The 12,565-nt window shown below is 37.3% G+C and overlaps 1 protein-coding gene across 1 annotated transcript in view; it reads left to right on the top strand.

Moving 5' to 3' along the window:
- The window catches only part of Wwox (WW domain-containing oxidoreductase), a 190,983-nt gene that overhangs the window by 32,530 nt on the left and 145,888 nt on the right, over nt 1-12,565 (top strand). Inside the window, exon 2 of the mRNA XM_090384097.1 lies at nt 7,788-7,852. Coding sequence (XP_090240223.1) covers nt 7,788-7,852 — 65 coding nt within the window. The remainder of the gene's footprint in view (nt 1-7,787; nt 7,853-12,565) is intronic.

The raw sequence follows: 12,565 nt of genomic DNA, 5'->3' as shown, positions 1-12,565 counted from the left end.
TTTGATGATTCAAATATATTACAGCTTCTGCTAACATATGGTGCAACAGTATCTTCAAAAAGGCCTCTAAGGTTGGGAGAGTACATATCCAGAATTTAAAACAAATACACCAACCGTTTAATTAAAATGGTTTAATACCAGAAACTAAAATGAACCAAACTATATTACACTGTAAAATGATATATGCAAGATTTACAAAATAAATATATACGATGAAACTTTAATATACGATGAAACTTTAATATACAATAAAATAAACAAATAAATAAAATATTTAAAATACAATAAAGCTAAAAGCGATAAAACATTGACTGTAAATAAACAAATAAATAAAATATTTAAAATACAATAAAGCTAAAAGCGATAAAACATTGACTGTAAATAAACAAATAAATAAAATATTTAAAATACAATAAAGCTAAAAGCGATAAAACATTGACTGAACATGTTTTATCGCTTTTAGCTTTATTGTATTTTAAATATTTTATTTATTTGTATATTTTATTGTATATTAAAGTTTCATCGTATATTAAAGTTTCATCGTATATATTTATTTTGTAAATCTTGCATATATCATTTTACAGTGTAATATAGTTTGGTTCATTTTAGTTTCTGGTATTAAACCATTTTAATTAAACGGTTGGTGTATTTGTTTTAAATTCTGGATATGGTGCAACAGGCCTGCTTGAAGACAGATGTAGCTGCCACTTGCCTGATAAACATCCATTTACAAATATCTTTATGCACATGTGCATTGTATCAAGTATAGAAGCATGCAGTCAGAAAATAACAGAAAACTTAGAATAACAGATAGCAGTTTTCTGACCCACCTAACACTGCCTCAATAACATCAGCAAATATTCTTGCAAATTGATTGAAAATATTGATTCAAAATAAACAATAAAGATTATTTTGAAAATCAAATAATCATTTATTGTAATAACAAATAAGAAATACACTAGTACACAATTCACATTCAGCAGCCTTTTGTCTTACATATTAATCTGCCAACAGTAGTAAAAGTAATTTAACCAATTGCAGTAGTAGTACTAGGAGGAGTAATGGCAAATGATACAAGAAAGCAAGCGTATATATAAAAAAAAAAAAAAAAAGGGTAAACTGCAGCCATTATCAATCCACTGCAGGATGGAAGCCTTCTCAACATGTTGAGGGAAATGGACTATAATTTGCTATGCTGGTCCAGTGCAGGTTGGCAGAGCAATTGTATTTAGCAGTAAGGGGCTTGAACCCCAGTTTACTCAAAGAGTGTGCTACTGCACTCACTCCCGCTCCTGACCACTCGGCTACGGAGACCATCCTTACGATAATAACAGACTTAGATACCATCAGCTAAAAAAAAAAAAAAAACAGTTTACCCATCCATACCCTCCAATAAATAATTTTTTGTTTAGTTTATAAATAATTTGTGTTTAGTAAATAATTTGTTCAGTTTTCTCCTTGAATTTATTCAACCTATCCATTTCTAACAATCAACCACCCCACCCCACCCCACCTGCTGGCTGAAGGCAAACTTCCACACCTCTGCCTTGCAACCATCCTTCCTCAACTTGAATTTATGCTCCCTCGTGTGTACTCTCAACAAGTGGAAGACTGGTCTCAAGTCGCTGCAATTTGCAGAAAGGTAAGAGCACCCTTTTCTTCCCTTCACCAATCTGGTTTCCCTTCTCTGCACCCGTTCCAGCAGATCTGAAGCCACAAGACCTGTGTACAGTATTCAAGATGAAGCCTAACCATGGCCTTAAACAAGGGGATAATGACCTCCTTATCCTTGCTAGCAAATTTTCTGTATATCATTGGCAAAACCCCATGAGCTGGCCCAGCAACATGTCTGCACTGCTAGAGAATTTCATGTCGGACTGCATAATTACCCCAGGTCTTTTTCATTCTCCACTACCCTGAGCATAGTACCACACAATTGATAAGTTATGCTGGGGTTACTGCTACCCATGTGCAGTTCCTTGCATATGTCAATGTTAAACTTCAGCTGCCATTTCTCTGCTCATCCACCCACTTTTCCTATATCTTGTTGCAGTAGTTCACCATGATGATTGTCATTAACCACCTTGCCAACCTCTGTATCATCTGCAAACTTAGACATCAAGCCTAATATACCATCATCAATATCATTTTAAATATTGAAAACAATGGACCTAACACTGAACTCTTTTGAACTCCACTGATAACATTAGTCCACGAAGAGCAGTGCCCATTGATAACCACTCTCTGTCTTCTTTCACTTAACCATCCCTTTATCCATAGCAGTAACCATTAAGCCACATTTCTCCAGTTTGTACAGCACTCTTATGTGCAACAGTATCAAAAGCCTTACCAAAATCTAAATATATGATGTCAAAATTATTTTTTGCATCCATTTCCTTGGTCACTGCAACACAGTAACCTATCAGATTGGTTAGGCCCTTGACATTCTGTGATTGCCCATGCTGTGATTGGATTATAATTGCATGCCTGTTCCAATGGTCCTGTATTACTTCTTTAACCAGTGATTCCATTATTTTTCCTGGAACAGACATTAAGCTAACAGGTCTGTATTACTCATGTTTCCTTTTGATCCTCTCCCTTATAAATTGGGTATATATTTGCACTTCTCCAATCCAGTCCAGTCCATAGGGATCTCCAAGTTCCAGTCCAGTCCATAGGGATCCTCGGTTTCAGTCCATAGGCACTGAAACCGAGGATGCTCTCATATTGTGGCTAAGGGTTTGTTTGCTGTCTCTTTTAATATAATTGCATAGATTCCATCTGCCCAAGGTGCTTTTTTATTCTCAAGAAATTCTCAAGAATTTCTCCTCCACTTTCCTTTCAGTTCACAAAGTCATTAACTCCTTGTTAGAGTTTGATATACTTCTGGTTTCCCCTTACCCTAAAGAATTCCTTACGTGTGATGTAAATGCAAAATACCTATTCAATTTGGCCGATACCTGAGCAAGCTGTGTCATCAATAGTTAACTCATGAACATCAAGTGGCTTAATGTAATTCAACTACTTCCTTCTACTGTTAATATAAGCATAGAAGTCTTTGCTGGAGAGTTTTTATAATTTGTCTTTGAACCAATCTGATACATTCCCTTCATTCTAGAGTTTGCATAAGTAAAGAAGTCTTTGCTGGTTTTTTTTTTTGCATCCTTTGTCAAAAATTTCTCTTAATCAGCTTTTGCTTGCCTAACCTCCTTTGTGACTTGATTGCACAGACTGGCTTATATATACCATAGGCTTCTGTGTCTCCTGATAATTTATATGCATCCCATGTATTTTTGTTCTCTGCCATTAGTCTCATTAGTTCATCTGACATCCAATTTAGTCCTCAACCTTCAACAGTATTTCTTAGATTTGGTATGAAAAGCCTAGTAGCTTCGGCCGACCGGGCTAGCCGAGTGGGTAAAGTACCTGCCCGGCAACCCAAAGGTCGCGGGTTCGATTCCCGCCTCAGGCTTGGATCAAAGTACTGCAAAAACCTTGGGAGGTGCAATATGGCCACAGAAGCCGATGTGCCAACAACTACCAAATCAAAAAAAAAAAAAAAAAAAAAACCTAGTAGCTTCCAAGATTTATTCCTTGAATTCTTCCAATTTAGAATTTGCTGTTGGTATTGTCATCAGTTAGTCCCACTCTATAGAATTTAAAAACCGTCCGAGACTACTGTAGTCACGTTTACAAAAGCAAAAACCTTTTCCTTTACCTCGATGGTAGTTACATCTTTAAGAAAATCCTACATCAATACTAGGTGGCAGTGTGATCACTGCCATCTAGTGGTTCTTTTATTTGCTGATTCTTAATGCATGAATAATCACTGCTAACAGTCAGAAAGAGTATTACTCCCTCTGCTTGCCTCTCTAACATTATGCAATAGAAAACAGTCATATAAGAAATCCACAAAAGTCTTGCTAGTGCGTGTAACCAATCCACAAATTCCAGTCAACATTTGGAAATTTAAAATCCACCATCATGACATTCTGATTTGGTGGCCCACTCTATTTCCCTGTATAGCTGTTTGGTATACTCATTAGTCATTAGGCCTATAACACACTCCTACTCTCAGTTTTGTTTTCCGAGTGTTTATATTACACCAAACTGACTGAACATTGCACTCGTCATACAAGTCAACTGGATGCACCACCTTAGATTTAATATTCTTCTTAACTAAGATCATTTTCCCTCCACCTCTCCTGGCCTGTCTGTCCTTCATGTATACATTGTATTCCCCATATTCAAATTCAGCATCATCTGTTATCTGAGTGATACTATGTTTCCTATTCTTACAATGTCTGCATTCAGTGACTTAATCCATACTTCAAATTCATCAAATGGCAAAGGAAAAGAAAGCCAACACGAGAACCATGGGAAACTTTTAGCCGTCAAACGCATTTCTCCATACTTCAACTTCTCCCTGCATTCTCGGTAAAAAGGCAGATGGTGTGTGTTATCAGTAATGCCAGTAGAAGTCGATAACGATGTATTGATTAGTTTTTTCTCGTTATTAAAAGCAGATTATTGGAGTTCATGAGTGTAATGCCCTCGTGCCAGACTGCCTCATTCTTAGGTGTTTATATCCCCTTCCCGCTGTTTTAACCTGATAGGAAAACTACTTCTACTGCAACTACCGGTAACACGCACTGTCTGGAGAAGTCATTTTTATATCGGGTTAAAACAGTGGGTAGGGGGGATAAACACCCTCAAGACTGAGGCAGTCTGGAGGTGTACCCATAAGTAAATTTCAGCCCACTCATGAACTCCGATAATCTGCTTTTAATAATATGAAAAAACTAATCAGTACATCGTTATCGACTTCTACTGCCACTTCCAATAACTCACACCATCTGTTTACCGAGAATGGAGGGAGAAGCTGCGGTACCAGGAAACGCTTTTGACTGGTAAAAGTTTCCTGTGTTTCTTGTGTTCCCTTTCTTTACCTTAGCCTATCAAATTTATTTACAATGCTCCTGGCATTAGTGTACAGGCAAGTACACATGTATATGTTCTTACTCTCAGTTACCCTAACATAGCCCATGTAGTCCAGAACAAACTAATCCAACTACAAGACAAAATCAAACTCTTAGATTCTGCTAAATCCCAGGGCATGTAGGACTGAGCAGAAATGAGTATTCAGATAAAGCAGCAAAATCAACAGGTTCCATTAATTCAAATATTAAGGTATCCTATACAGACAATAAACTTATCATCTGAGCAAGCAACATGAGACACTAGCAGCTCAATTGGCAAGAACAAACTGGTAATAACTGCCAGAGATCAAACAGAAACTGCAATTCTGGAATGCTAGTGAAAGATCGAACAGATTGGCTGAAGTAGTTCAAGCAAGAATAAGGATTGGACACACAAACATTGCTTACTCTTACTTGATTAGGGCAGAAGACCCACTGCAATGCCACAACTTCATACAAAGTTGTTTCCCATGTACTTGAATGCCCAAAATTACAACAGAATAAATATAGCCTTTGGAACATTATGAGAACACAAGACAACTCACTACAACTGATTTTTGGCAATAGATCTGATGTAACCGATATTTTCCATTTTCTTAAATTAATAAACTATTACAAAAAAGTGTAGCACTTAATTCCAAGTAGGGCATACTGCAGAAAAAATTAACAACAACCAACACAATTCGTTTTCACAATACGTGATATACTTAAATGATACCAATTCTTAATTACTTTAGTAGTTTGCTGCATACTAAAATGATGAATTTGCACTAACTTGTACGTCTCATCACTACAGTTAAGCCGACCGGGCTAGCCGAGTGGGTAAAGTACCTGCCCGGCAACCCAAAGGTCGCGGGTTTGATTCCCGCCTCGGGCTTGGATCAAAGTACTGCAAAAACCTTGGGAGGTGCAATATGGCCACAGAAGCCGATGCGCCAACAACTACCAAATCAAAAAAAACTACAGTTAAGTTCACATGTAATAACTTGCAACTTCAGCAGAAGGTCCTTTTGTAGGAACTGGATAGTGATCCTAGGCTTATCTGAGCATTATCTTAGCTCCCTTTTCAACTATACTATATGGTTAATTTTTATTTTTCATAAATTAATACATTTATTAAGGATGAAGAGAAAACTATTTCCAAACATACCACTATATATTTTCCTTTATGGGAAAAATGGCTGATGATGTAGGAAAGAACATTTCGGGTTCTTTCTTTCCTACTCCATTAGCTATTTTTATCACTTCACTACTGTTAAGTTTCATTATGCCTGAAGTTAATATTTTGCATATTGGGCTGTATTCACAGACAAATAATACACATTTTATGACCAGTGGGATATACTGTTGGAACCCCAATGGCTCACATCTGGTGAGTTATGGGCTTGGCACACCCAGTGTCCCGATCAGGATATCATCTTTCTTGGTGATTCCCTTCTGACTTTTGTTCTCTCTCTCTCAGGGTAATTCAGAAATTTGTTTTTTCAGCTGGTGCAGCAAAAGCCTCAGGCTTCCTTGCACCATATGGCTAATAATAATCAGACAGTTTTCTAGAAACAGCTATGGGATTCTGTTCATGATATACAGAAACTTTTCCAGCAAAGATAAGGAGTTGATTTGCTGGAAAAGTTTCTGTATATCATGAACAGAATTCCATAGCTGTTTCTAGAAGACTGTCTGCACCTGAATAATTTCATTTTTGATGGTAAAATTACTCTAGGCATTTTTCCTTATCAACCACCTTGAGTTTGTTGCTACCCAAATATAGCACTGTGTATTTATCAGGGTTAAACGTCAGTTGCACACTCTGAACCGTGTTGGCAAATGAGTATTCTTATCAAGAGAAATTTGAGAGTTTGGAAACCAGGCATCTGCGGAGTGTCTTGTACTTGTGGGTAGTACAGTTGGTAGAATTGCCATCCTCCCCACGCTGGATAGAAAGATTTGAGTTTGAGTCCAGTCAATGGCATGAGGAATTTTTATGGGCCTTTTTTTGTAACGCAGCTGAGTTAGTCCAGGGTAGCATGATTTTTTCCTCCTGGAAACTGGTTTTTCATCCAGCACAGAAAATTGACCACAGAACACACAATTTGCAGACAGTAGTCACTGATGCTCCTAAAACCCTACAACAACAACATCTGCGGAGTGACGGAACTACGGTGTTTAAGTCCTTGGAAGGATTGAATAATTAAATTATATTCTGAGGGCATGTTCACAAGTATTCACATGACATATAAATGAGGTTATAAATTTAAATTGATTGAGGATAATATGTGCCTGAAGTTGTCCTTCAGTCAAAAAGTTATTAACTGGAGTAAACCTGCTCTTGTGGTGTTTGGAGTTTTATATTTAAAGATGGATTGGACAAATATTTGAAAGAAATTAATAAATTAAGTGAGAAGAAAGGTGACATTCATTACTCTCAAGTTTTTTTTGTTTTTTTTTGCTGATATTAATACTTAGAAAAAGGATCTGTTAGATGCTAAAGAAACAGTTTAACCTATTGTAATTTACTTAAATTGAAGTGGAAGAAGAAAATACCGTATAATTGTTTGGATAGAAAAAAAAGAAGTGGTGTAAATGTACATGGGAGGATTTGATTGTATCCTGAAATTAAAAAAAAAAAAAAAAAAAAAATAGAAAAAAATTATGGCAACCATGTTACTGAAAAGATTTAAAATGAGAGCTTATTACAGGTTAGAAATGATTAATATAGATACTGATATTTTAGCAATTTTCACAAAACCAGTTTATACTTTCTATGTGAATCTTGGAACAATTTTTTGATGGTCTCAATTCTCATTTCAGTCATGAGAATAAATCAACTCAGTGGACTCACCCTAGGACAGGGAAGAAGAAAAGGGTTTCAGGGAGTAAGTATTTTGTGACTGTTTTCTTAATACTATTTAGTGATTTGCATGTTATGAGAGAGCATAATTATATGTCTGTTAAAGCTTTTTAAAATGAATTAACAATTTTCATTTAATATAGTGAAACATCTGTGAAGCTCATACACTATTATTAGTTATAAAGTGCAAGGCAGCCCGAGGCTTATGCTGCACCAGCCAAAAAAAAAATCTCGTGTTACCCTGAGAGAGAGAGAGAGAGAGAGAGAGAGAGAGAGAGAGAGAGAGAGAGAGGGAGTCAGAAGTAGAAGAGAATAAACAAGAAAGAAGAATGATGATATCCAGCTCAGGACCCTGGCTTTGCCAAACCCATACTCACCAGATGTGAGCCCTTCGGTCAGACAGAAGAAAGTGCCAGCTATAGGGAGACGTCTGCAAATCAGACGCCTCCCTATAGTTAGCATTTCATTTTGAAAAAATTAAATTCACTAAGTGGTTGCTTACTCAGATTTTTTTAAATTGATTATCATTGTACACATGTTTTTCAATTAATTAACTTTTAATAAGTAACACAACTTTTAACATTTTATTATTAATTATTATTTTATTATTATTTATTATTATAAAGTAACTGGCAACAGTACATAGTGTTGTGCTTATGGTAATATTATAAAGTAACTGGCAACAGTACATAGTGTTGTGCTTATGGTAATAAACATAAAAGTAATATTTCTGATAGTAAAAATTTGTGAAAGAAGTTGAATAAAAGACGTGAACAGGCCACCTACATGAATCTGCTTTTGTTGAATATTTTTTATATATTTTTTTTTTTTTTTTTTATCTATTTAAATTATTAAAGGTTTTTTAGAAAAAATGTGTATTATTTTTCTGTTGGCATTTTTAATTGGCCAATAAGGCGCACTTTGCCAACGTCTCCAAAATTCACCAAAATTTGTACTCTTTCATGGAAATAAACCACCAACAGTGCAAGCTCTGAAAGAAATTTTAGTGCAGCTGAATTAGCAGTGCAAGAGTGTCGAAATAGCATTAGTAGAGGCACATGATGCAAGAAGCAAGCTTGTACAACATCAGCCACAAAAAATAAAAAAAATCCTTCCCTTTTCACTAATCCATTTGTTCCAAAACTCTATCTAGTTCTGCCTTAAATTTATTTAAGCTGTCAACTTCCACAACAACAGATGGAAGTTTGTTCCAGCAATCAACTACCCACTGGTTAAAGGCAAACTTCCACACATCTATTCTACAACTGTCTTTCCTCAGTTTGAATCTATGCGACCTCAGGTTTGTAATCTGAGCAAGAGGAAGAATCCCATCAGCACGAGCCTGCTCAGTCCATTCAAGGCCTTATACACCTCAATCAGATCACCTTGCAGGTGCCTAGTCTCCAGAAACTGCAATTTGCAGAATTTAAGCCTTTCTTTATAAGAGCAACTCTTCGTTCCATTCACTAATCTTGTTGCTCTTCTCTGTACTCGTTCCGACACCACTACATCCTTCTTAAAATGAGGCCTCCAGACCTGTATACAGTACTCTAGGTGTGGCCTGACTACTGCTCTATACAAGGGGATAATCACCTCCTTATCTCTACTACAAAAAATTCCTGTATATCATTGACAAGACACCATGAGCTACTCTTGCAGACCATCTGCACTGCTCAGAAAACTTCATATCTGCCTGCACAATTGCCTCCAGTTCCTTTTCATTCTCTACCACTGTGAGTGTAGTACCACAGAGTTGATATGTTACCCTGGAGTTACTTACTGCTTCTTATATGTAGTATTTTACATTTGTCAATGCTAAACTTCATTTGCCATCTGTCAGCCCATCTGTTCAACTTTTCTAGATCCTGTTGCAGCAGCGTACTGTCATTAATGTTCTTAACAACCCTGCCAACATTTGTATCGTCTGCAAACTTGGACATTAAGCATGATATACCATCATCAATATCATTTATAAATAGAGGAAACAACAATGGACCCAACACTGAACCCTGAGGGACTCCACTAATAACATTAGTGCATGTAGAGCAGTAGCCATTGATTACCAATCTTTGTCTTCTCCCACTCAACCATCATTTTATCCATTGTAGCAACTTGCCCTTAATGCCATACTACTCCAATTTGTACAGTGGTCCTCCATGTGCAACTGTATCAAAAGGTTTCCTGAAATCCAAGTATGTGATATCAAAATTATTTTTTCCATCCAGTTCCCTTGTGGCCACATCATAGTTGTTGTTGTTATTTGGTTTTAGGAGCATTAGCAACTAAGGCCACATCATAGTATCCAATCAAATTGGTCAGACAAGACTTCCCCCTTGACAAACCCAGTCTTTGTCTGAATTATTACTGCTATCTTGTCTAAATGATCCTGTAATGCTTCTTTAACCAGTGACTCCATTATTTTCTCTGGAACGGAAGTCAAACTAACAGGTGTATAATTACTCTTATCACCCTTTGATCACACTTTGTGAATTGGAGATACATTTGCACATCTCCAGTTCATGAGGATTTCTCCCCGAGTCCAAAGATGCTCTCATAATTATGGCTAAGGGTTTGCTTACTTTCTTTGCCACCTCCTTTAATATAACTGGATAGATCCCATCTGCCCCAGGTACTTTTCTTATGTTTAACTTCAACAATTTCTTCTCCACTTTGCTCTCAGTTATTACAAAATCATTTAACTCCTTGTTAGAGTTTGATGAACATCTGGCTCTCTCCTCCTTGAATAACTCCTCATGTTTAAATATAGTTGCAAAATACTCATTTAGTTTGGCATCTTTCTGAGAATGATCATCTATAGTCAAGCCATTGATGTAGTGGACTAATCTGATTCATCCTCTTCTTTTAGAGTTTATATAAGTAAAGAAGTCTTTGCTGTTTTTCTTTGCATCCTTTGCTAAAGATTTTTCGTAATCTGCCTTCGATTGCCTAACCTTCTTTGTGACTTGATTACAGACTAGCTTGTACCTAGGATGGGATTGTGTGTCGCCTGACAATATATCTGCATCCCATTCATTTTTCTTCTCTACCACGAGTCTCATTAGTTCATATGACTCCATTTGGGCCTAAACTTAGAGCAGTATTTCTTAGTTGGAACAAAAAGACTAGTAGCTTCCAAAATTTCTTCCTTGAATGCTTCCCATTTAGAATTTGCTGTTGGTAACATCATCAGTTGGTCCACTGTATAGAACCTAAAAAATCTCTCAGACCACTGTAGTCGCCTTTACGAAAGCAAAAATCCTTCCCTTTACCCCCGATGGTAATTACATCTTTAAGTAATTCCCACATCAGTACACTGTGATCAATGCCTCCTAGTGGTTCCTTTATCTGTAAATTCTTAATGCATGAATAATCAGTGCTGAAAATTGGATAAGAGTGTTATTCCCTCTTGTTGCGTCTTCTGTAGAAAACAATCGTCCAATAAATCTACAAAGGCCTTGCTACTGTGTGAGTGACCTACCCACGGCACCTCCATAGCCAGGTGGGCAGGATCAGCAATGGGTAGCACACGTTTCTTGATTAGACCGGGATTCGAGCCCATGACCACCAAATACCGGCGGAATTACTTAACAAGTACAGGTCACTGTTAAAAAAAGCCGTGAATTAGGGTTGAATTTGAAAGTGTCTGCAATTCTGCCCAGACACGATAGGAGGGAGTATATGATGAGAGCCCTGTCGATCAATTCGGCCCTGGAAAGATTGTGCAAGGCTCAAGGGGTAGAATTTTTTTCAGCCTGGTCTGTACTTGTTAACAGGAGAGACTGCTTCTACAGAGATGGGATACACTTAAATAGAAAGGGTGCAAGACTGTTTGCTGATGCTATCGAGGCAGTGTTAGGTGGGTTGGAAAACTTCTAGATTGGGGGGATACAAGGACTAATAGATTAACAGTAGCCACTGGCAGAGGTGAAAGTGATTCTTGCACTGCTTCTATTGGATTCAGCAGCAGCCTGGAAAATAAGATGCGGGATATTTCAGAGACTGCTGTGAATCATTGGATTACAAGTAAATACATGGGTTGTGTTAGGGTAGCTAAGAAAAAGAACAGGTGCATGTATACTTGTGTGATCTTTTGATACTGTTGCACATGAAAGACTGCTGCACAAATTGGAGGCAAATTGCTGCTATGGATAAAGGGGTGGTTGAGAGGGAGAAGACAGAGAGTGGTAATCAATGGACACTGCTCATCGTGGACTAATGTTATTAGTGAAGTCCCTCAGGGTTCAGTATTGGGTCCATTATTGTTTTCTGTATTTATAAATGATATTGATGATGGTATATCAAGCTTAATGTCCAAGTTTGCAGATGATACGAAGGTTGGCAGGGTTGTCAAGGACACTACTGACACTATGCTACTGCAACAGGATCTGGAAAGGTTGAGCAGATGGGCTGAGAGGTGGCAAATGAAGTTTAACATTGACAAATGTAAAGTACTACATATGGGAAACAGCAACCCCAGAGCAATGTATCAACTCTGTGGTACTACACTGACAGTGGTAGAGAATGAAAAGGACCTGGGGGTGGTTGTGCAGGCAGATATGAAGTTCTCTTAGCAGTGCAGACGGGCTGCAAGAGTAGTTCATGGTGTATTGTCAGTGATATATAGGAATTTTTCTAGCAGGGATAAGGAGGTGGTTATTCCCTTGTATAAGGCAATGGTGAGGCCACACATAGAGTACTGTATACAGGTCTGGAGGCCTCATTTCAAGAAGGATGTAGA

This window comes from Mastigoproctus giganteus, chromosome 10, assembly GCF_048544385.1.
Source record: "Mastigoproctus giganteus isolate SK-2022 chromosome 10, ASM4854438v1, whole genome shotgun sequence".
In the NCBI taxonomy this organism is placed as follows: Eukaryota; Metazoa; Arthropoda; class Arachnida; order Uropygi; family Thelyphonidae; genus Mastigoproctus; species Mastigoproctus giganteus.
Note: the sequence above shows the minus strand (reverse complement) of the source record. Positions and strands in the feature narration are given on the sequence as shown.